Source organism: Hemicordylus capensis, chromosome 2 (assembly GCF_027244095.1).
Source record: "Hemicordylus capensis ecotype Gifberg chromosome 2, rHemCap1.1.pri, whole genome shotgun sequence".
NCBI lineage: Eukaryota > Metazoa > Chordata > Lepidosauria > Squamata > Cordylidae > Hemicordylus > Hemicordylus capensis.
In genome coordinates this window covers 131,032,765-131,057,212 of record NC_069658.1, presented here as the reverse complement: position 1 = coordinate 131,057,212, position 24,448 = coordinate 131,032,765, and the positions used below count along the sequence as shown (strand labels likewise).

General features: G+C 40.8%; 1 protein-coding gene and 1 long non-coding RNA gene across 8 annotated transcripts in view; one reads left to right on the top strand and one right to left on the bottom strand.

Annotated features, from left to right (window-relative positions):
• Window positions 1-24,448, bottom strand: part of LPAR1 (lysophosphatidic acid receptor 1) — an 84,000-nt gene that overhangs the window by 38,986 nt on the left and 20,566 nt on the right. For 4 of the 7 annotated variants that reach the window (XM_053292404.1, XM_053292403.1, XM_053292405.1 and 1 more), the window contains one exon: window positions 3,960-4,127. The exons of 1 other annotated variant lie outside the window; for it this stretch is intronic. In XM_053292404.1, the coding sequence (XP_053148379.1) occupies window positions 3,960-4,019 (60 nt within the window). In that variant the 5' untranslated portion in view covers window positions 4,020-4,127. Of the gene's footprint in view, window positions 1-3,959; window positions 4,128-4,816; window positions 5,005-17,069; window positions 17,388-24,448 lie in introns of those variants that run through there. 2 more of the 7 variants (XM_053292406.1, XM_053292407.1) reach the window with 2 other exon arrangements.
• The window catches only part of LOC128343413 (uncharacterized), a 48,516-nt gene continuing 41,279 nt past the window's right edge, over window positions 17,212-24,448 (top strand). Inside the window, exon 1 of the long non-coding RNA XR_008315520.1 lies at window positions 17,212-17,570. This is a non-coding gene — a long non-coding RNA (uncharacterized LOC128343413). The remainder of the gene's footprint in view (window positions 17,571-24,448) is intronic.

Sequence of the window (24,448 nt, the reverse complement as noted above, 5' to 3'; positions counted from 1 at the left end):
GTTGTACTTTAAGGGTGGGGGAGGGTGCATTTACCCCTCCCTCTGCTTTCCCCCCTCCGGCACACTGTTTTTTAAGGCTCCTTCAGGGTGGCAGCATACCTTCCTGATGCCCCATCCCCTCCTTGCCCAGAAGTACCCAGAAGTACTGGGTGCACGTGCGGACACTGGGCAGGTGTGCAAGTGCGGCATGCGCATGCACACACATCTGGTACTTCTGGGCAAGGAGGGGATGGGGCAGCAGGGAGGTAGGCTGCCTCCCTGAAGGAGCCTTAAAAACAGAGCGCCAGTGGGGGGAAGCAGAGGGAGGGGTAAGTGCACCCTCTCCACCCTTAAAATGTGACCCCCAATGCCTTTGAACTACCCCCCGCCCATTCAGTGCATGCCCCTAGTGTTACCTGCGGGTCAAACTACTATACACACACACACACACATTCTACTATGTATAACTAGGTCTTTGCTTTAAAAGCCACTTCAGGAAGGTGTGACTGATAGTGGAGAAACAGCAGGGAGGGGTTCATTTTGCCACTTGGGAAATGGCAGGCAGGTAAAGAGCTAAGCACACTTCCTGCTACTTCTCTGCTATAATTTCAGCCCCTGAAATGGCTTTTTATAAAAAGGAGAAATCCCATCTACAGTAATGTGCATGTGTTTGCATTCTGTAGCTTGGCTCTTGTAGCTAGGCTCTCAGGCTAGAGCAAGAGTCCCCAACCTTGAGTTCCCAGATGTTTCTGGACTACAAAGCCCATCCCCAGCCACAATGGCCAAAGGCAAGGAGTCCAACATCTGGGGACCCAAGGTTAGGAACTGCTGAGCGAGAAGACTAAATACAGACTTATCATGAAAATACTGGCTATAAACAAGGGCCAGCCAAAATCAGCTTCCTTCACCTTTCAAGCATGTGATCCAGCCAACTGCTATACTTCAGAAGCAGAGAGTTCTGACCATTAAATACTACTTAAAATATGGTCAAAGGGCTGAACTCCAGGCAGAAGATATTTTAGATACTGTATTTTTTATTTTATTTGCTTGCTTATATATTAAAAAAAAACCACTCATTGTGCATTGAAGAAAACTCTGCTCTGCTCAGCTCAGCATTTGTCTGCGTCAGTCTAGCAGCTCCCTTAAGAATTTCCATTGCAGCAAGTAGAGCGTTATCATTCATATCTTCAAGGACCAAAATAAAGAGACAAGAAAATCCCACCAACTATTTTCTCCAATTTGCATTTCAGTTGGAAATCTGAGTATGTAACATGCACCATCTGTCAAACAAAGTCATTCGAGCTGGACAGTATGTATGGTAAGAGAGATTCTGAAAAGTGTGTGTTACCAAAAAAAGGGATCTTGAACAACCGGGAGGCTAAGGAAACAACTGTATGTCAGGAAGGTCAGAGACCTTGTTGGAAGCTATGATTACAAACAGGCAGAGACCCTGTGTTGGAAGCTATGATTACAAACCTCCACAGACTGCTGGTAAAAACCAAAGAGGGTGTTGACCTTCCTTGCTATTTATTCATTGTGAAATTACTACAAAGAAACAACAAAATGAAAAATAGCTCTCATGGAAAATAAAAAATAGAATATGCATACAGAAGCTGGCCTTAGCTCTCAAGTGGATTGTCTTAAGACAAGGCTAATGAATAGCCTGAACTCAAGTGCTAATTCCCAAAGGCTTACTTCAGCCTTGTATTGCTATAGTGTATATACATTACATAGCGTACTCTTTCAGTGGAGCTGACATTATGTTTAATTGAATCAACTGGCAACATCCAAAATTAGTGTTTGGCAACACAGATATGAGCCACAGTACATGCACCTCCTTGCATCAAAGCATTATGTGGTCCAAGAGCTCAGCAAAATCCCTGCTGTGCTCATCTGGGATTCTCTTCCTTTTCCTCACTCTGCTCAGGATGAGATACAGTAAGCTTCAGTACAGATACAGTGATGATACAGATACAGTGATGATACAGCCAATGACACTTATGCAATGGGAGAACTCTACCAGTAAGTAAACTGTTGATTCAGACCCTTATTAAGTAGTGTAGGACATTTTCAGGACAGAATTTTTTAACTGAAATTAGCCCTTTACTTTACTCAACCTTTCCTTTTGCCACTATCCTCCATTCCCCAACCCACACAACCCCACAAAAAAAAGAAGAGAGAGAAAGAATTCCTGGCAATATATTGGACTTCTGCAAACACAGACGTCATTGAACTAAGGTTTACCTTGCTTTGATAGACCTTTCCAAGGAAAAATGTAAACAGAATATACAACTATGTAAACAGAATTCTGAAGTTCTGAAAACAATGGGCTTTCTATCAGTGTCCCACTGAGGTCAGGTCAGGCAAGGCCACAAAAACTCATTCCATGCTATCCCAGAGCACATAATGCATCTCTTGAACACTTAACTATTCCATATGTTGTAAGGGTGGGGAGGGAGCCACCTAGAACTCTACAAATACATGCATTTGGAGGCCTCCCTGCTTGTGGTGATGTGTTTGCTTTTCACTAGGGTGATCATCAAAGATTTAAAATCTTATCCGAAAACTCACATTCAGGCAACTCATCTGTTTAATCATCTTGGTGTTATGGGGCTGGCAGGGGAGGGCTGAGAGACAAATAACATATGCATTATTCTGCTCGCTTTTGTAGCAGGAATACCAAAAGTAAAAATAGTGCCAACAGAGAGCCACTTCTTACGATGGGCTACCCACACACACACACAAAAACCCCAAAACTACTTGGAACTGCCACTAGGACAGTTTCTTAGTGGCATGAAGACAAGCCAGGCATCAGAGGCAAATCTGTGTGGTGGTGGGTGATACAAATCAAATGGCTTTCCAGTGGCCTCATGTGGTGGCCATATTGAGAGAAGCTTGACATAACAGAAATAGGCAAGCTGAAAGGGAGAGGGACATTGTTAGTTCATGGAACAGAACAAAGTCTTTTTCTCTTTCTGGACACCATCCTTTGGATCCAAGGCAATGCGACTGCTGATTAAAACAGTCATTTCGCTGTGGTTTATAAGTGAAGACTGAAAGCGAGCTCAGCTTTCCCCCCTTTCCCCTTCCAAATTGCCTGTTTCTGTTTTTTTAATTAAGAAACTATAAGAAACAATAAATTCTGGAATAGCTCTACCAGCACTGGGACAAAATAATATTTATTTAAATAAATCTATTAAAAACAAGGAGTTATTTGGCTAACAGACTTCAACAGCCAAAAATCTTTATGAGTTTTCAGTTTATATGCTTATATTTTTCCTTATTGTTCTGATATCAGTTTTTAAAGACGAATTGTTATTTTTGCAGTCTGTGCAGAAAGCTGAGGTAAATAAACTAAACTAAACTAAACTAAACGTACAGTTTACTGATGACTGTTTAATATGTTATTTGACTTCAGACATGAGGGAAAGGTCTCTATTTTAAACTTTTAAGAATGGATAAAGTGCAAAACAAAGTGCATTTCACAAAGCTTGATCTTATATTTAAGATCATTTGTTGGCTTCCCCTTTACAAGCTGTAAATGACTTGGCCAGGCAAGTTAATGTGCTTCTATAAGATTACTGTAGTCACAAATCTTTTCACCTAGTACATTGCAAAACTGGACATGATTAAAAAAATACCTCTGTACCAATTTGATGGTGGTTAGCTGGGGAAACAGGAGCCAGTGTGGTGTAGTGGCTAGAGTGCTGGACTAGGACCGGGGAGTCCCGAGTTCAAATCTCCATTGAGCCAGGTTACTTGCTGGCTGACTCTGGGCCAGTCACTTCTCTCTCAGTCTAACCTACTTCACAGTCTAACCTACTTCACATGAACAATTAAAAACATCATAGAACAACAATTAAATAATCAGAACAATTTAAAAACAAGTTTTAAAAAGCTGAGAAAGCCTGGTTGAAGAGATGTGTTTTCAGAAGTTTTTTTTTTTTTTAATTAAAAAATTTTAAACTATCCCCACTTACCTCAATTAGCTGTGGTTGTGTCATCATAGAAAAGGGTACCTCAGCTGAGGGGTCTGCCATTGTTACAGGGTTAGTGGTCTGTTAGACCCCTTTTGCTGCCTTCTCTTTAGATGTTTGGGTGGAGTCTTAAGATTCTGTGTCAGTTATCAGTCATGCTGACATTTAGGCCTAGAAAAAGGAGAAGTGCTTCAGAACATCAGAAAAATCAAAAGCATTTCTTAGGTTAAAAGCCAGACTTTGAATTCCCAGTAAATATTACTTAACTCAGCCCATCTGTGTGGGTAGCCATTTGCCAGTTTAACATTAAAAATCCTGCTCCCAACAGCCATTTTAATCTTTCTTTCTTTCACACAGAGAAAATGTTGTCACATGATAAAGTTACATTTCAGAAATGTTTAAGTGCTTTAAGAACCCAGTTGTGTGAACTTCTGAACTTCAACAGCATATTCTAGGACTGAGAAATGGAGTATAAGCACCACCATTAGGTTACAAGTTATCTCTTCACATGAGTGCTGTACAGTGATGGTCAGTGAGGGCAGTGCTGGGTCTGGGCAGTGAGAGCTACCTTTAAAAAGTGATTACTGGTGGTACCACCAGAACCTACAGGTCATCATGAGCCAAGGCTCCAGCACTCACCTGACTTCTGCACATGCTGACCACACAAATGGCCTCTGCACATGTGCAGAGGCCAAATGAGTGCCAGAACCACAGCCATCATTTTTTAAAAGGTACCTCTCGCAGCCCCTCCCCCACCCAGCACAACACTCATCAGCTGCCTGTAGCTACTGAGGTTATTGACACTACTGGAAATTGCTGGTGACTAGGGAGGGCTGTGGGGAAGGCAGGAGTACACCTACCTTCCCCCACATGATCATCTTGATCCCATCGCCATGCCATGCCACCACGCACATGATCGCCGCTGAAACATTTGTGTTGCACTTTCACAATATATTTCCTCTTATATACGATTTTAAGTTGTAAGATAAGGCTAATATGGTCAGGCAAATGACAAAGATGTCAATATTCAGTTTCTATCCAGCATGCTTCTTCCTACAAAAAATTTAGAGAACTTTCAATACTGATCAAACAAAGGCATATAGTGAATTAAATAATTGGTGTTTGTTGTGATGTTGCTGATAGGCCACATTTATAGTGTCATTAACAGTCATTTCCTTCAATATTTTTCCTTTACAGCTAATATTACTCATCATGTCAAGTGAGAACAGCATTTTTCTGAGTCAAATCTCTTTTTAAAAAGTCTTTCAAACTTTGCATGCTATAGTGGAAACTACTGTTCCTCCCTCCCTCCTAAACAAAGTTGTTAAAAATGTTTGCTTCAGCATCCTACACACTCCCAGATACTTTTACATTTTGTTATTTTCCAAGCACTACGGTCCAGATGTTTGTATGTTTTTTCCTATTAAGAGGGATGGGGCAAAAATATGCATGTTCCACCAACTCTTCTCAATTTATTTTATTGTCATATATTTTTGAGACCACAAAGTTAAAAAAGAACATCATATTCTGAAAATGATGACTTTCCATTCCTGACCTCAGCTTACTAATTATACCCTCTCTATTCTTTTTCTTTCCTCCACCTCACTGTCTCTCTCCTATTCTAACAAATAGGATAATATCAGGCCATTGTCCAAAGGCTTGCATCTGTCCCAATTTCATAATTGCTTATGTTCATTTCTTGGAATAACCTCAAAGTCTGTTTCAAAACATGCACATCTGCACCCATCATATTCTCAGTTCATTTCACACACCTGACACAGACTCATGCAATTTGTGACCAATTAAACCAAACACAACTTACAAGTTATTTTGGCAATTCACCAACCTCTTGCTTTTGCTGCCCATGTATACTGCAAAAACAGAAGGCTCAACAAGTACCTGGCAGACCATCATACCTGGCTGATGTGATATGTTCAAAATGGATCAAATCAGTTCTGAAGAAGTTTGTAAAATTCCATAAAACAATAAAGGCTTGCTTCTAAAATGCCATCACTCCCTTTATTTTCATGCTACTATAAAGTGGCATGGCTCCTGTTTTAGAGATCAAGCATGTTTTAAATTTGCCCAAAGATTTTTCCTCCAAGTTTAATTTAATTTCTTCTAGAATTCTAAATCCTGTCTTTGGAGCGGTGGTAGTGGTGGGGGGCTACTCCCAATGCTACCAATTGCCAATACAAAATTGTTCAGATATTTAAAGCAAAATGTAGATTACTGATGGCAAAATATAGAAACCTGTGCTCTGTTATTAACTGGCAATAACAAATTTCAGTTACGGACAGAACAGCAAGTTAAATGCCCAATCTTAAGGAAATTACAGTTTAAAACAAGTGTAGAATCGATCTGTATTATTTCAGATGCATTTGATTAGGAAAACCTGTATTTGTCTAGGGGTTTAAGTATACGCGAATGGCTTTTTATAGGTGGTCTTTCCTACCATGACTTGAGAATGTGCGCATTATCAGGTGACTTGGGTTGGGAGAAGCAGGAAAGAGATGGAGAACGGAGTGGGGGCGTGGGAGAGACATGCAGGAGACAAAGAGAGAGGGAGAGAAACAGGAAAGAGAGAGAAAGATGGAGGAGAGAAAGAAAGAGGGAGAGGCTGAGGAGAGAAAGAGAGAGGAGAGAGAAAGAGAAGGGGGGCAGGAGAAACAATTCATTCAGATTTCTTGTGTTTTGGTGAATTTAAGTGAATTTACATGATTTTTGGTGGTTCAAAATTTTTCCTTCCTATTTCCTGAGGTTCAATCTGCTCATTCTTCATGGTGACTCTTAGTGAATGAATTTAGGTTATTTTTGCAGGTTCCAAATTTTTCCTGAGGTTCAATCTGCTCATTTGTTTTAATGATTCTTGGTTATTCTCCGGGGTGTGTGTGTGTGTGTGTGTGTGTGTGTGTGTGTGTGTGAGAGAGAGAGAGAGAGAGAGAGAGAATTAATAGCTACTGCACTCAAAATATTTCAGGGTAAAGTAATTCTGCATCTTTTGTATGGGGCAGAGATTTGAGGGTGGAATGTGAAAGTGAGTGTGAAATTAGAAATAGTCCAGAATAATTTCCTGAGGAAAATTCTGGGCCTTCCACCGGGTACTTCTGCTGCACATTTAAGAATGGAGGCAAGGCCCTCAATCTCTGTTACAAAGCCATCTGACACTGTTACAATATTATTAGAAACTTGACAACCTTCTGAAAGACCATATAGTTAAATCATACTGTTTGCACTACTAAGAGGGAAATCAGTGGGCAGATATGCTATCCCATCTTCTGCAAATGAACACTCTGCCTTTACTAAAGGGACTTAAGTCCTGGGGTAGGGAAAAGATCCGTGATTGGTTTGGAGGGAAAATACAAGCTGGTACCTTATGCGGCGCGCCTTTGTCCCTGTGCTGCAGGTAAAATAGAGACCACTGCTCATGTAATTCTTTATTGTGAATTTTATAGGGATAGTCATTCTAAGTTTATTTTACCTTTGCTAAAGAATTGTCCGGGCCACACCGATCTTTATTACTTGGAGTATCTGCTGTCCAATTTTAAACCTGGGATGAGTGTTAATGTGGCCAAATTTTGTTTTCTGTATGCAAGCTTCGTAAAGCCTGCATTACTTAATCAAATATTTTGTAAAATGTAAAGATTAACTGTTCTATGATGGTAATAAACTCTATCTATCTATCTATCCGCAATTGGCTCCTTGAGTGGGATGCCAACCAAGATGCTGGTTTGGTTCAACATTCAAAATTCTCCCTATGGTATCCTACCTACAAGAAAAACAGTTCCACTTCACAATACCTACTCAACCACACCAGCACACCACTAAGGATGGCATTTACCACTTTACATTTCCAAACCATGCTCTCAGCAAGGTGCGGAGCCAGCCAAACAGCAGTTTGTGTCTGGCCCCACTCAGCAGTCCCTCTAGAGACAACCCGTGCGTGTGACGTCACAAGCACGGGGGCATGGCTTGGGCTCTGGAGAGCCTCGTGCGAGCTCTCCCCCAGTTATTTCAGGCAGCACTTACTGCCGGACAGCATCTATTTCCCTTTTTTTCCTTTACTGGAGGGAGGGAAAGGGAAATAAATGTTGTCAGGCTGCAAGTGCTCGCTGCCTGAAATTCCCAGGAGAAAGTTCACACAGGACTCTCTGGAGCCCGAGCCACACCTCCGTGTTGGCTTCAGTGGCTTTTTTCATTGGCGGCCCGGGTTCTTTGAACCCATTCAGTCAATGCTGGCTCCGCCCCTGTCCTTGGCATATCTTGTGGGTAGATTTCACAAAGTTCCCGTCGAAAAGCACCTCTCTGCCCCTGTGGCTGCCCTGAGCCATTTTGGAAGGGCAGTATATAAATCTAAAAAATAAATAGAATAAATAAATAAGTGGAGGATATTGAACATCACATCCTACACTGCTCCTTTTATGGAAAAATAAGAAAAATCACTGGGTCCGATCCTTGGTAAATTCACGGGTTCTGAAACAGAATATGTTAATTACTTGCTGGTGGATATGTTTCCTCTCGTTAGTTATCAATTTGCCATTTTTACTTTATTGTCTTTTAAAATTAGGAAGAGAACTGTATCTGCTAGCCCTGCTACACATCTGGCTAAGTTGTAGTTCCAGGGCTGGCTCTTATCTGAGTTGTACCCATCAGAGTTGTAACTACAGTTATGTATTTAGGATTATATCTCTTTTTATTTTCATGCATGTTGTTTCGTTAGTTATGTTTTTTACTGCCTCATTATGTCGTATCTGTTTTTCTTTAAGCATGATATATTAGTGACCACTCCTTCCCCGCAGCTCACTGCTGGAAATGGTGGCAGGCCGGGGGCAGGGGAGCTGTTTAACCTGGTAGAGGTTGACCAGATGATTGCCAGCCAAGATTAAGCAAACCATAGGCGTTTAACCTGGTGTTTAACCTCAGCTAAATACCAGGTTAAGAACCTGGGCTTGGTGCGGGGGCAGCACAGCCTAGCCCAGGCTGAGCTGTCCCAGCCTGGGTTAGGCGGCGTGTGTGAATACCTTTATTATGTTTTATATTTTGTATTGTTTTATTATGCTTTAATGTGTGTGTTATGACCTGTGGTTACAATAATAAACTTACTTACATTTAGCTGAGATAATTCCTATAAAATTACCAGGGTTCCACAAACATAGTCTCCAGATGACCAATAGCAACTGGAAAATTGGAATTCCTTCCTAGTGACCTTCTGTTCAATTACAGCAAGATGCAAAAATCCCTCCTTCAAGTTCTCCACTCATCACAGAGTACTTGGAGATAAAAGGGATCTCTCACTTTATGGTGCATGGGAAGATCCTACCAGTTCCCTGAGTCTGCTGGCATTCACAGATGACTCAGGGGTCATTCTGAAATTTCACGCAGGGCTTTGTAGATACTTGGAGGCAGCAAGAATTCCTCTTGCTACTTCTGAGTACCTTCAAAGCACAGTGTCAAGTGATTGAATGACTCACTTCATTCTGAGCTTTGAAGGCACTCAAAAGCAGTGAGAGGGATTCCCTGCCTCCAAGAATCTAAAAAGCCCAGCAGGAAGTGAGCATGACCCTGCTTCTCCCAAGCCCTTTGTGTGTGCAAGAGGAGGTAAGAGATCAGGGTAACCCCAAATAATGGTTGGACATCAGGGCCAGCAAAACAAAACAAAACAAAACAAAACAACCCCCCCCCCCACACACACCTGTGTGTTCCTGACCATGCCTAACAGGAATTCCAAATTAGGCTGCATTGGAATTACCTGATACAAGATTTGCAGCTGTGCGGAATACATAGAAATATTTGGCATACTCTTTGTGTGTCTGTTCATGTCTATAGGCACCTATCTATATAACCTGCCCTAACATGGAACTACATATAACCTGCCCTAGCAAGGAAACATGTTTTATTTTGGGGTACCAAACCAAACAACAGCTTTCTTTATTCTAAGGAATTTTTGTTCTGAAGATTACATGTAATTTATTTATAAATGTGCCAATTCTTTGTCTACGGTCCAAAGAGCTATTTTAGGTATGCCCAAAGGCTTGAGCATACTCAGTAGGACTTTTTCTTTGTTGCTATGAATAGCACATGCACACATACATGCCAGCTTCCATGTCCTATCACCAACTGCTTTTGAAACATTAATTTCATTTTTCACAGGTAGGACTCACCTGGAAAAGGTAAAAATGTTTGTTGGGTTCACCACAGTGTGTTTGGGAGGTGGTTGGCAGGGTGCTGGTATTGGGTGGCAAGGAGGAGAAGGTAGTTTTCCAAGCTTCAGACTGGCTCAGAAAACGATCAAATTTCTTCTCAATTTTTCCCCAATTTGGGGTGGAATAAATCAGAACATTTCTGATTTAACTCAAGGTGAGCATGGGAAAGCTTCCTCATGTCTAATCAGAGGCATAATAGAAGCTTATAAAATAATGCACAGTGCGGAGAAAGTGGATAGTGAGAAGTTTTTTCATACTCTCATAATAGCAGGACTTGGTGTAATCCAATGAAATTTGCACAATATATAATTAACTTATGGGATTCACTGCCACAAGATGTAGTGATAGCTGCTGCTTATATTCTTTTAAAAGACAAGTTCATGGAGGAGACTTCTGTCAGTAGCTGTTAGTCATCGGAGCTATATGGAACCTCCATGCCACTGAATACCTTTCACTGGGAAGCAACAGGTTGCCGGGGTGGAGGGAGGGGGCTGTTGCCTTCATGCCCTGATTATGGGCTTCCCAGAAGCACTACTGTGGGAAACAGGATGATAGAGTAGAAGGATCTTGGGTTGGATCTAGCAGGGCTCTTATTTTTTTACAATGTTTTCTACAGGTGGCCCTAGTTATTCGCGGGGGTTCTCTACCCACCAATTTCCAAAGATAACAAAACCAAGCATAAGGAAGCCTTCAACCTATGGGGATTTGTGGGTTAGGTTCCTAAGCACACTGAAGTGTGCTGATAAACAAGAAAAAACAGGGGGGAGCAGAAATAAGCACAGTATCTTGCTCTCCAGCAATAACCCCAGAAACTTCCAAGTCTTCCAATTTTTGTTCCTTTTAAGGGGTTTTCTTTTTTTTAATAGAAAAGAGCCATAAAATGGCTCAGCACTACAAAATGGTGGCAGGAAATGACATCACGTCATTTATGGCCACTCAAGAACCACGGATAGGTGAAAATAACCCTATTTTCATCCCACGAATAAAGAAACTGGGTCCCTGTGACCCAACCACAGGTATGCAAAACCACAGGTGCTGGGATCGTGGGTAATGAGGGCTACCTGTATTTATTTATTTCTTAAGGTTTTACACTACCGCTCTCCAGAATTAAATTGCCAATTCTCCTGTTTAAGAGACAAAAAACAGCAAAAAAGAGTAATGTTTCTCATCCTGCAACAAGGCTGCTGCATGTTAATGTGGGATATTTTTCTGTGGGTGCTGGAGCTGGATTTCTACAAGTGTTCTATTAGGGGAGAATTTGGATTGTTCTTTTAAAATGTGTATAAAAGCTTTACAATAACACACAACTTTTAGATACACCTATCACCTATTTGAATGCTGAGAAAGAAACTGACAGATGTCAATCAAATCAGACCTCTGTACTCAGAAACAAAGACCTTTGAACGAATTACAATTTTCAGCCAAATCTTTCCATAATAGAACACTTACTGGGTGATTATGCTGCTATACTGAGTGCAGTTAAAAGTGGATGAAGAAGTTCCTTAGAACAATACACTGGAACTGAGACATTAAAAAAAGTTAAATGAAATATTTCAAAAGATCCAAAGAGATCCCTTTGTTGAAGATTACACATGTCTAGCCAGGATCAAGAACTGTAAAACCACATCAGTATCCATATACATATTATTTTACTGAAATTCTCACCCAACATTTTCTCTTAACTGTGAAGTTTATACAATTCTTCATGTATATGGAGGGTGGGTTACGGCAAGGAGGTACGCTGCCGCACCATGGGACTGTTTTTAGACACAGCACCGGTGGGGGAAACACAGTGGGGTAGGTCTGAGCACCCTCCCTGGTCATTAAAGCTATCCCCCTCCCATGTGCAAACCAATAAGTAGTATATGTGCACGTGGATGCCAAATATATGGTAAAGAATGGAAAAGTCCAAGATTTCCTCCTGCACTTTACCACATGAAGAATCTGCAGTCTGGAAGGATGGCGTAAACCAGCCCTTACCCCTGTGTGCCTCAAAGTATTATGAAGTTAAATAGACGCTAAGGCTTACTTGTATAAACTTTGCTGGGAGGCAAAGCCATCCAATTACACACACATCATTGTGTGTAATCCAGAGCAGAGTATGTCACAAGTAGCAAGCAGGTGCACTGCAGAAGGTCTCGGCAAATGAAATCATTTCAGGGGGGTGTCAAGAAAAACCATTTGGGAATCCCTGACCTACACGTCACCTTGCTACAGTTGACACAGTTAGGATCTGTACAGTTTTCATAGTACTGCAATACCCCACAAGTATTTGGTTCTAAAATTAGGCAAACAAACTTTATCAGTCTGGACTTGGCATTGTCAAACTATGCTATTCATGCTTTTAGCAAATTTTAAACATTAAAAATATATATTTTAAATTGTTTTGTATTGTATTTTGTATTTTCTTCCCCTTCTCCCTTCTTGGTCTGTTATAATTTAATGTGATGTGTTTTTTTATCTCATGTTTTAATATTGTGTTGTAAGCTGCCCAGGGAACAATTTGTTATGGGGCGGCTAACAAATAAAGTTGTTTATTTATATATATATATATATATATATATATATATATATATATATATAACAAGTTTCTGAAGTTGGAGAAGGAAGATATAATGTACGTGGCCTGGACTGATTAAAAAAACTTCTAAAATAAAATATAGTGGCTGACATACCATGCAAGGGTACATTAGCCCAGTAACACTGTGTGCATGCAGGTCAATTTGTGCACATGCAATGTTACTGAGTTATATACCTTGCGCAGTATGTCAGTCGCCATCTTTTCTTGTTCTCTGGGACTGGTATGAAGAAGTCCAAGGCTGAGCTGTAGTATTCTAGTCTGTTCTGTAGTTTAGCTTGGAATACATTATGCATAAAGTAAAATAATAATTTCCCCATGTTAATTCACATTTTGGAATGTCATTTTCTGTTTAACCTTTAAATTGATGAGAAAATATTATCTTTAAGCAAATGAAAGTGCTATCTGTATGATTTTCATCAGGTTATATTTGGGATTTCAGATGAAATCCTTAATTTCTCCAAAAGAATTTTAAAAAGAGTAGCAAAGCAACAGTCAAATAATATTTATGAACAAAACCTCTTAAACTCTCTGTAGGTGGTGTTCTCTTGTGAATTCAAGAGCATTTTTACTTTTAACTTTGGTTAAAGTCTCATATGCTGGGAAATGAGTGGGAGAATGCACGGGAATGTAGCTGGCTACAAAAAAGACATTATATCCACCCTTAGAAGTAGAAGAAAGCTTTTATGCAGAGTGGGAATTAAATAAGTAACAAGCAGAGATTTCCTCACTGGTTGAAGAGCATTTATTACGTCTGTTAAAGACCTTCAGAAAAACAATTATGCGAATGGCAGTTATGAGCAGAGTGCTCACTGGGAATATACAGAGCTTCTGATAATCACTTCTTCAGGCATCACCTTACCTACTTCCTTTCCTGCATTCTATGCTATGCCAATACCACTGCAATCACATAAAACAAGATTTACGGGGGGGGAAGCTTTTTGTTCACTGTACAATCATTTTTGCCATACATTTGCAGTATTACAACAATAAAGAAGTGCTTCCATAGGGACTTCAATTCGGGTCTTTGAATGGTATGTAAGGATAAAATGAGATAGGGATTCATAGGCTCAAAATCATGTTAGAGACATAATAAATATATGGGTGGTTTCACATGATCACTGGGAAGTCTGGTTCTCAGGAGCCTCCAGTTCCTGGAGAGTGTGAGCTCTTGGTGGTTATCAGATCAGCTGGGCCATGGGCAAGCAGTATCTGGGGAAGTAGGTCCAGAAGCCAGGGTTGACAGTGCCAGGAAGAGGGAACATGTCAGGCAGATGGACAGGGATTGAAGGATCAAACAGGAATCAAGAGCCACGTACACGCCAGAAGTCAAGCCAAGTAATCTGTCAAGAATTAGAGCCAGGGACTGAGACAGGAACGTGCAGGAGGTCAAGCTGGTAAGTCATCCAGTCAGGGGGTCAAGACAAGAGCCAAAGTCATAGCCATGCCAAAGGTCAAACTAGATCAGGAGCCAGAAGGATTAAGGAGGTAGCGGGAGTCACAATCAGGCCAGGAATCACACCAAGTTGTCCAGAGAAGTAAATGAGAGGTGCGTGGCATGCCAGATCAAACAAATGTTGATACTGAGGAAAGTCTGCCCCAGCCATACTTCCTGTTCCTTTAAGAAGGCCAATGAATAGATGCCTGGTGTGGGGCTTGTTCAGAGGTGCAGAAGCCCAAGAATCTGCTTGCAATGTGGCAAGGTGCTGCAGGGGCAGCAACATGCAGAACAGGCAGGGCATGACAGTGGGTATGCCATTGAAACCTGCAAAAGTCCAATTCCTGAGCCTTCTGCCCAACATTAGATCAACATTCTCCATCCATGTGTAACCTACATTTGAAGTTGAGTGGAGAATGGTGGGTGATTATCAGGCAGAAGGCCCAGGAAGCACACGTTGGTGGGTTCGAATGACATAACCATCAGGGGCACACACTCTCCAGGAAAAGAACCAGACATCCCAGCAATTGTGTGAAGTCACCTAGTATTGCAGCTCATCCTAAAACCTTTGTTTAGGGCAGCAACAGAAGTGCACTTAGGTAATTTAGAAGCCTGGACTTTTGGAGTGCCCCCCCCCCGAAAGTTAAGCATCATCACCTTATACACACACACACACACACACACACACACACACACACACACACACCCCATATCACACACAGTATTTTAACACGTGGGTTCCTGAGGACAAAAACAGCAACTGAACTCACAAGAATGTAAAAATATAAAACAGTTATATTTATGCAAATATGAATTAGCAGAAACATTTCAACATGCAAATTATAATTTCTTGTTTACACAGTCAGACAGGTGTTATTGACTGGTTTGTTTTATCCAGACATCGAGTCCTTCCCAAGGACCTGGGATGGCTGAATTTTATTGTCAATTGTTATAGATATCGCCACAGAATATAGGCTGTTCCCAGTAAAGCTGCTTTTTGTAATTGGCTGGTGGTGATTTCTGTGGCCCCTATGGTGTTGAGGTGCTCTTCAAGGTCTTTTGGAACTGCACCCAGGGCGCCAATGACCACTGGGATTATTTTGGTCTTCTTCTGCCACAGCCTTTCAATTTCAATTTGTAGATCTTTGTATTTGGTGATTTTTTCTATTTCCTTTTCTTCTAGTCTGCTATCCCCTGGTATTGCTATGTCGATCATTTTAACTTGTTTTTCTTTCTTCTCGACTACAGTTATATCTGGTGTATTGTGTGGCAGATGTTTGTCTGTTTGTAGTCGGAAGTCCCATAATATTTTTACATCTTCATTTTCTTCAACTTTTTCAATTTTATGGTTCCACCAATTCTTGGCTACAGGTAGCTTGTATTTTTTGCACATGTTCCAGTGTATCATCCCTGCTACCTTGTCATGCCTTTGTTTGTAGTTAGTCTGTGCGATCTTTTTACAACAGCTGATTAGGTGGTCCACTGTTTCATCTGCTTCTTTACAAAGGCGGCACTTGCTGTTTGTGGTTGATTTTTCGACTTTTGCTCTTATTGCATTTGTTCTTAGTGCCTGTTCTTGTGCAGCCAGTATTAAATCCTCTGTTTCTTTCTTCAAGTTGCCATTCTTAAGCCATTACCAGGTCTTGGTGATGTCTGATTTTCCACTTATATTGTGCAAATATTGACCATGCAGGGACTTATTTCTTCATTTTTCTGCTTGGTTCTTGACTTGTTCTTTCTTGTAGGCCTGCTTTCTTTCATTGGTGTTGAATAGTTTCTCGTTATTGACCATTTGAAGTGCATCTTCTTCACTGCCCTTGATATATTCTTCAAGGCCTCTTTTCTCCTCTACTGTTTGATGGACTTGAAGCATTCCTCTTCCACCTGAGCCGCAAGGGAGGTATAGCCTATCTACATCACTGCGGGGGTGCAGAGCATGATTTCTGGTCATGATTTTCCTGGTCTTACGATCTAGCGTCTCTAGCTCTGCCTGGGTCCAGTCTATTATTCCTGCAGTGTATCTGATAACAAGTATAGCGCAGGTGTTTATGGCTTGTATGTTGTTCCTGCCATTGAGTTTGGACTTGAGGATCTTTCTAACTCTCCTGATATTGTTGTTGTTGTTGTTGTTATTAATTTGATTTCTATACTGCCCTTCCAGTAATGGCTCAGGCTGGTTTACACAGAGACATAACAAACAAATAAGATGGAACCCTGTCCCCAAAGGGCCCACAATGATCTAAAAAGAAACGTAAGATAGACACCAGCAACTGTTACTGGAGGTACTGTGCTGGGGGTGGATAGGGCCAGTTACTCTCCCCCTGCTAAATAAAGAGAATCACCACATTAAAAGGTGCCTCTTTGCCAAGTTAGCAGGGGTCAAAAAAATTTAAATACAGAACATCTCCTTGAATACTGTAATACAAATAAAATTCAGAGCTTAACATATTCCCATCCCACATATTTCTTTCCCCATTTCTACGTCTCTAAAGCCAAGGTCACACTTGGTGCCCAGTCATGCTTGGCGACTCAGCGCAGTGAGGCCTGGTCACCTGTCAACCACACCACCCAGCACAGACTAAAGAGCATTTGGGGGGTCCCAGCAGGTGTGGAGGCCCTGGACTTCAGTCCAGAAGTCCAGGGGTAAGAGCACCTCAGGGCAGAAAAGAATTGTAGCAAGTAGTAGTTCCAAATTTATTCAAGCATATAATTATCCAAGTCACAATCCTATATTCAAAGGACTGCTGGGGAGAAAGGTTCCTCAGTGCTCTATACACTAGTCTTAAGAAATAGTTATATGTGGAAGGAATCATAAAGCAAGCACTAAATTATTAAAATAATCACTAATAACAACAACAACAACAACAACAACAACAACAATTTGATTTCTATACCTTTCCTGCCAAATTTACAATACTGAGACAGTTTTTCTTCCTAACTTCATGCAATCCTTTCGGATCAGAGAGACCAATAGTTTCAAAACAAAAAGGTGGGGGGAGGAAAAGCAAAGAGCTTTCCTCACCTTTCACTCTCCTTTAAACTAACAGCAGCAGAGTATTCCTTAGGGCAGGGTGACTGGGGCAACTGCCTCAAGCCTCGTGGTGGCACAGGCCCTGCTCTTGGCACACTGCCTTCCTCTCTCCCCCAGTCCCACCACTTATCTTTCCCAGCAGCCCAGCTGGAGACGATCTTTTGTGTCTGTGTGCAGCTTGAAAGGCTCCCAGGCAAGCTGCTAGAGTTCTGCCTCTCTGCTGTTCGGCGGGTAGGTGGGGCCTCCAGAGATGCCTCCATGCAGGCCCTCCTGAAGCCTGAAGCTCAGGAAAGAAGCAGGCAAAGAGTGTCCAGCACCCGAGCTCTCTGCAGACCCTCTGCCCAGCCCAACCTTAGTAATGGAGGTATGATGTGATTTCCTTTTTGTGGTTATTCCCTGCCCCGGAATATTTAGGGATTTGCTTGCCATAGGGCTTTGGTATTGAGCAGAGGTGTAGGGCAGGGTGGGAGGAATATTAATCTTTAAATTGAAGTGGATCGGACAAATTGTTGGGTTGTTTTTTAACCTCATCCAAAAAGTCCTATAAGTGGTTTGTTTCATGGCAGAAAATTACAAAAACTTCTGGAACAAATTCTGGAATCTAAAACTCCATTATGAGTATCCCCGATTGAAGCTTTGGCACGTAAAGCGATAAATATGCAATCTGAATGGGGTACCTATAAGGACTTGTTGTTTTCAAGAGAGGAGCTGTAAATTAAAAAACCTAATTGAAGTACAAAATTTGGTTAGTAACTGGTTTCAGTATCATCAGCTAAACGAAATTTACAAGAAGGATCTTAAAGTTGGATTTGAGGATCAAACGTCGAGATTCAAGAAGGAATTGTGTGAAAATGATGAAAAATTAGTCTCTAAGATGTATAAGTTGTTGCTTTTGGAGGAGACAAGAGATGAAGTGGTTAAAACGACTATGATAAAATGGGCTCAAGATGTGGGTCATAATATAGATATGGCAGCTTGGGGAATATTATGGAAAACTGATTTAAAGTTCACTGCATGTTATACTTTAAAAGAAAATTATTATAAAATGATGTACAGGTGGTATTTGACACCAAAAAAATTAGCATTAATGTATAAAAATGTTCCAAACAAATGTTGGAAATGTGGACAATGTGAAGGAACCTTTTTTCATATGTGGTGGTCATGCAGGAAGGCAAAGGCCTTTTGGGATATGATATATAATGAGTTGAAGAAAAAAATTTTAATGGCATTTCCTAAGAGACCAGAATCCTTCCTGCTGGTAATAATGCAAGGAGAGTTCTCCAGAAGAAACCTAACATTTTTTATGTATGCATCCATGGCGGCTAGAATAGTATATGCGCAGAAATGGAAAGATAATAAAATGCCCTCAAAAGAAGATTGGTTGATAAAAATTTTGGAATACGCTGAGATGGCAAAACCTACAGCACTCATAAGGGATGAAAACTTGGGATGTTTCAAAGAAGATTGGGAACCATTCTTACTTTACTTAAAGAACTATTTTTCCAATATGGACCTTTCAGCAGGGTTTGAAATTTAGTAACAACAGCAGGTTGGGCAGGGTAAAATCGAGTTTGCAATGTGGAGTATATATGTTTTGAATTATTATAGCAATGGTAGATTTGTATAGCTAATATGAACCGTGCAGACTGGTAAGCGGGAAGTCAATATTTACTTAATTAAATGTAATTGGATTGTTAAGATATTGTAAAAACCAATAAAATCTTAAAATGCGGGGGGGACAACTTCTGGAACAAACAATATTATTTATTTATTCATTCATTTATCAATGCACTATGCTCAAGTTGATTTGCAACCCAGAAGGTCTGAGAACTGTGAAGCATGTGTTGTGCTTTTTATTTTTATTTCTTTAGAAATGCATTATGTGTCCAAGCTGGTTGGACATGTCCAAAAACCTCATTCACACTATTTACACTGTATGCCATCAATCAGTATGATTCTGTGATGATATGAAATGTTAAGGAGACCCCGCACATGCTGATTCACCCCCAGCCCCGCATCCCACTAGGGACAGCTCTGAACAGCAGTGCCCCTATTAAGGGAGAAGAGAACTGAAAGGCAGTAAAGGTAAAAGTAAAGTGTGCTGTCAAGTCAATTTCAACTCCTGGTGCTCACAGAGCCCTGTGGTTTTCTTTGTTAGACTACAGGAGGGGTCAATCATTGCCTCCACGAGCACAGTATGAGATGATGCCTTTCAGCATCTTCCTATATAGCTGCTGCACTATATAGTACCAGCAGGGATTTGAACCAGCAACCTTCTGCTTGTTAGTCAAGCATTTCTACTGAGAGAGAATAAGCCACAAACTTGTATGCTATTTTATTCTTTGATACTTCCAAGAGGAAGCTTACCTGGTGCTGTTTAGATCAGTCATTGACACCTGACAACTCAAGATGCACAAGACACTAGTAGGCCTGTCATTGACTGGGCAAAGTCATTTTGCGTAGATTACAGTGCTGGGAAAGTACAAGAAATGATATCAAGAAAGAAATGAAATCCAGGAGAACCTCTAATATCACAGGGGTATCATGGTAACAGCAATATTGGAGTACATGGCCTAACCTAAAAAATGGAGTTAGGTTCCTTAGCTGAACTACTCTTGTGGTGAGAGTGGATGGAGAAGCTTGCATGAGAAGAATGGCTATTTAAACTTTAAACCTCCCCATGCATCACCTGAGAAGCGGGAAGAGTGGCTATTTAAAATGTATACCAATTTAGTTGGGGGGGGGGTAGAAAAACACAAATAATCAAAACTACTCCCCCCACCCCACTGTGATTACTAAATTGGTATAGAGGGAGGTGACCAGAGAATGAGCGAAAACACTATTTGAGGGCCACCTGTACAGGATATGTCATAGAATGTTTTGATAATGAGCCTGCAAAAGGGAAGTAAGAGAACAGTTTGACATTTGTAGGATTTCAACTTCAGATACTGTACATGTTTTGAATAATTACCATATACTGCCTAGAGATGTACATATCAGGCGGTATAAAAATATGATAAATTCGCAAATATATGGTAAATTTGAATAATAGTAAGTTCGAATCTGAGAAAGATCTTCTGCTTCTCTTGGGCATAATGTCATTTTGGAAGTATTGATCTGATTATTGAGTGTACAATAACAGTTGAAATAACATGATTATAGTCAGAATTTCTTCTAAAGTATATAAAAAATATTTTAACCTTTCCTCCAGTATATTCCAGTGTAAAATATAGTGCATTCAGTTAATTTAAGTGGCAGAATTAAGGGCAAAATTTGTAAATTTTATTTAACACATTTATTTAAAACATTTATACACAATTTGTAGGTAATTGTGAACTATGATATTCAGAATTTCTTCTTAAAAATCATTTTTTTAAAATTACATTTTCTCCAAGTATATTATGGTGTAAAAAGTAATACATTCAGCTAATTTCAGCGGCGGAATTGTGAATGCAAAATTGGGTATCTGTGTAGGTCATTGGGAAATATTACTTTATTTCACACAAACCAAACAACCAATTCTTCAAAATATATAATAGATTTCTAAGGTTTATGTTCATAATCTCAACCTCATATAACAGTCAGCTAATTTCCTTGTCTTCTACCCAATGGTTTGGTTGGAGTGGTTAACTTACATATTAGGTCATGTTTGTTGCTCGTTATTTGGGTAATTTCTCTTTGTTCATCAGCAGGGCAAAGCAGAATGTCTATTACGGGCAGCGTAGGGACACATCTACAAGGCTTCTGCATTTAGAGTGGATTCTATTTCACCATTCCAAATTGCTGTTCTATTGGTTAGACCATGAGTTTCAACCTTTTTTAAACAAGTGTACACCTTCTGTCTGAAACCTTCAGCTCAGGTACCCTATGAAGATTGTGTGTGTGTGTGTGTCTGTGTGTGTGTGAATACACACACGCACACGCGTAATGTTTCAGTTATAAGACAAGCTACTCCAGTAATTGGCTTACATCCTACTTATGAGTACTTCTGCTGGAATTAACATTTGTACCACTAATTTCAATAGAACTACTCATAAGTAACTTAATCTGGATAAAAGGCAGTTACTGTAATAGTCAAGTTCTCTGATCAGGAGGCAATGGAGTTGTGTCCTAATCATAGTAAGTAATTCAGGAAGGCAGGACAGTTCTGAGTACACCTTAAAAGTACCGCCAGGAGTTTGTATACCCCTATCTGAGAACCACAGGGTTAGATTATAGTAGTGAAAATTTATTCTTCCTGGGCGTTCTTATATTTTCAAAATCTATCCAGTTTTTCTCTCGTATGCATTTCTTTTGTATGCAAGAAACAAACCACCTACTTACAACTAAGAACAGCTACATATTTTGATCTACACACCAAAACAATACACCAATAAGTGATGGAAAATTCAGGTTTGTGTTTACCATGCCTTAAAAGACACTAACTTTAGTTTAGGAACACTACTAATTCTGATGAAATTAATTTTTTATATTACAAAGCAGAGTTCATGGCCACTCCCTTTGTTTTCTCTAAAAACAATTTCAACTTTGCTTTGAGAGATAATAATTATAGCAATAAAGATTTACTCTTTGTAATTACTTTCAAATTCTAATCTAAGATCCTTCCTGAATGATCAAAATTCATTCAATCAAGGTACTAAAATGCTTGAAATTCCCTTTCCCCCCATTAATTTGTTTCGCTTTCACCCAATTAACTCCAAAAGACTTCAGCAATGATTATTAAAAAGAAGCATTTAAAGCCAGTATCTTCATGTAAAGGATTTATGTCTCTGTTAACTCAGTCTTTCACTTTCATAACTACAGATATTCAATATACTTAAAAAGCCGTTATGTCTGAAAACCTAATGATATGGAGATTGCAACAGTTGCCAATCAGATATTTATTTTATACACTTTTGGCAATTTCAGACAAAATACTTTAAATACAAAATTCCATCAGAACTTACAAACTAAACCCTAGCATGGTAAACCCTAGCAGTAAACTGGCCATCTGTGTTGGCAATCTGTCTTTACCCAAAGGATATATTCACATTTTTATCAGTAAATCTCTCCCAATTTCGTACATTGAAGACTTCACAGGGTTAGGGTTAGGGTGATACAGCCTAAAACCCCATCAGTATTCTAAAATCATCAAAGGAAAATAAGTATCCCAAACATATTGAGATTAAACTGATTACTGAATTATTATTCAATAAGCCATAGATTAAGCAATATTCAATATTTTTGAAATTTAATGAAACAACCCTAAATAAATTGTTCTGTGAGCTTCTACACACCCTTTGATTGATTAAGTACCATCAAGTCAGTGTACATACCTATCCCCCCATTAAAAAGTTAGCTCTTAAGAAGATGAGGGGAAGCCTCGTAAATCAAACATTCCACTGTTAAAATCTTGAGAACAATCCTACAAGATTAGATTCTTATTTTGTAGATTGTAAATTGCAGTTTGTAGATTGTGTCACATGATTGAACATCCCACCATGTTTCCAGCAAGGTAAATAGTGATATACTGCTCTAAACCTTCAATTTATTACTTTTTGAAATATGCATGCAAACAATGACTTCCGTCTCTTTTGGACACTAAAACTAATTGCTATCAGTGGTAGAGAGGCCAGTACCTTAGCCTCAGCATCAATGAAACCTAATAAAGGGTCCAATTCCCCTTTTTGTAGCATATCAAGGCTAACACTGACAGCCAAGGCCATGCGGGTCACATAGGCTGAGTATTGCTTCAGATCTTCCAACGGAGACACAGGTTTAGAGTCTGATTGATTGTCCAAAGGGGACAACCCCAGGGAGACTACGTCTGAGTCCGGAGAGCCAGGTTCACTTTCACTTTCCATCTCAAGGGGTGCAACTGGATCCAGGGTCAAGTCCAGAGGGACAGCTGGAAGCTCCGGATAGTTACTAGTGGATTGGTACCGACCCGCCACAGATGGTACTGAGGAAGGTTGCAGCACCGGAGGCCGAACTGGAACCTCCAAAGGCAATCTGCACCCACTAGCGCAGTCACGAAGGTCTGATAAAGGAGAACAAGAGCGAGGCCTCCCTTCTGAATGCAAAGGGGCCTTACACCAATCACAATTAGTCCTACCATCTCCATAAACAGATCCCTCTCGGTAACGAGACCCATACTGGGGCTTTCCATAGTCAGAACAATCCTAATGATAATCAGAGGGATACTGTCTATAAATGATGACGCCCCAGCGCCAATCTCCATAGGAGGAGGGTTCTTCATCTACATACATGGAACCTCGAGCAGAGACACAGTATTGGTCAGCGTATGAAGGTCCACATCTATCCCAATCTCCCCCATATCTGTACTCAGAGGAATGCTCCTCTGAGTCCCAACGCGCCCTCCGATCCCCAAGGGGGGGCTGTTGCATGCAGCACACAGGAGACAAATGATGTCTAGGCAGTCACGTCGAATTTGCAGTTGGCTTGTCCGGCGAATAGGGTTCATAGTCCGACGTAGCATAGTCCTGTTCGTCGGATGCTACTGAGAGTTCCTGTCCCGTAAAGGTACGGTCAGGCGTCTGGCTCTGAGACATTGAAGCCACCAGAGAACTAGTAGGAAGGCGAGGGTCAGTAGAACTTGGTATCAGGGGAACTGGTACCATGGCTAGCCGACTTTCTGATGCCTGGTCAACAACCCCTGAGCAATGCCTTGAAGATGCCAATTTCAGCTTCTTAACTAGTGGAGCCTCCAAAGAAGAGACTGGCAGGGGCTTCTTCTTGGGAATAAGCAGAAGGTGTTGCCCTGCTGGCAGATGCAGAACTAGCGTCGGCTTCTTCTTCTTTTTCTTCTTCAGCGGTACCAAAGGGGGGTCTGGTACCAAAGGTAAAGAGCGCTTAGGCAAGTCATCCAGCGGCACAAAAGGGGCTGAAACCACAGATAGGTCCAAAGCAGGCGCTGACGGTACCGGTACTGAAGTCAGGAGTTCTGGCGCCGGAGTGGAATCCGAATACTCTGACTGCATCAAAGAAGCCATTTTAAACTATTGCTTTAACGACAAGGCCTCTGAAGAACAGAAGGCCAAGCCCCACAGGGCAGCGCGCAAGCGAGAAGCCCTATTCTTTCGAGCCTGCTTTGTAAACCTCTGGCAATGAATGCAGGTCTCGACAATGTGGGATTCCCCCAGGCAGAGAAGACACTCGGTGTGAGTATCGGGGGAAGGGATCTTAGATCCACAGCGAACACATTTCTTAAAGTTCTTTGTGCCCGGCATAGAAAACTTTCGG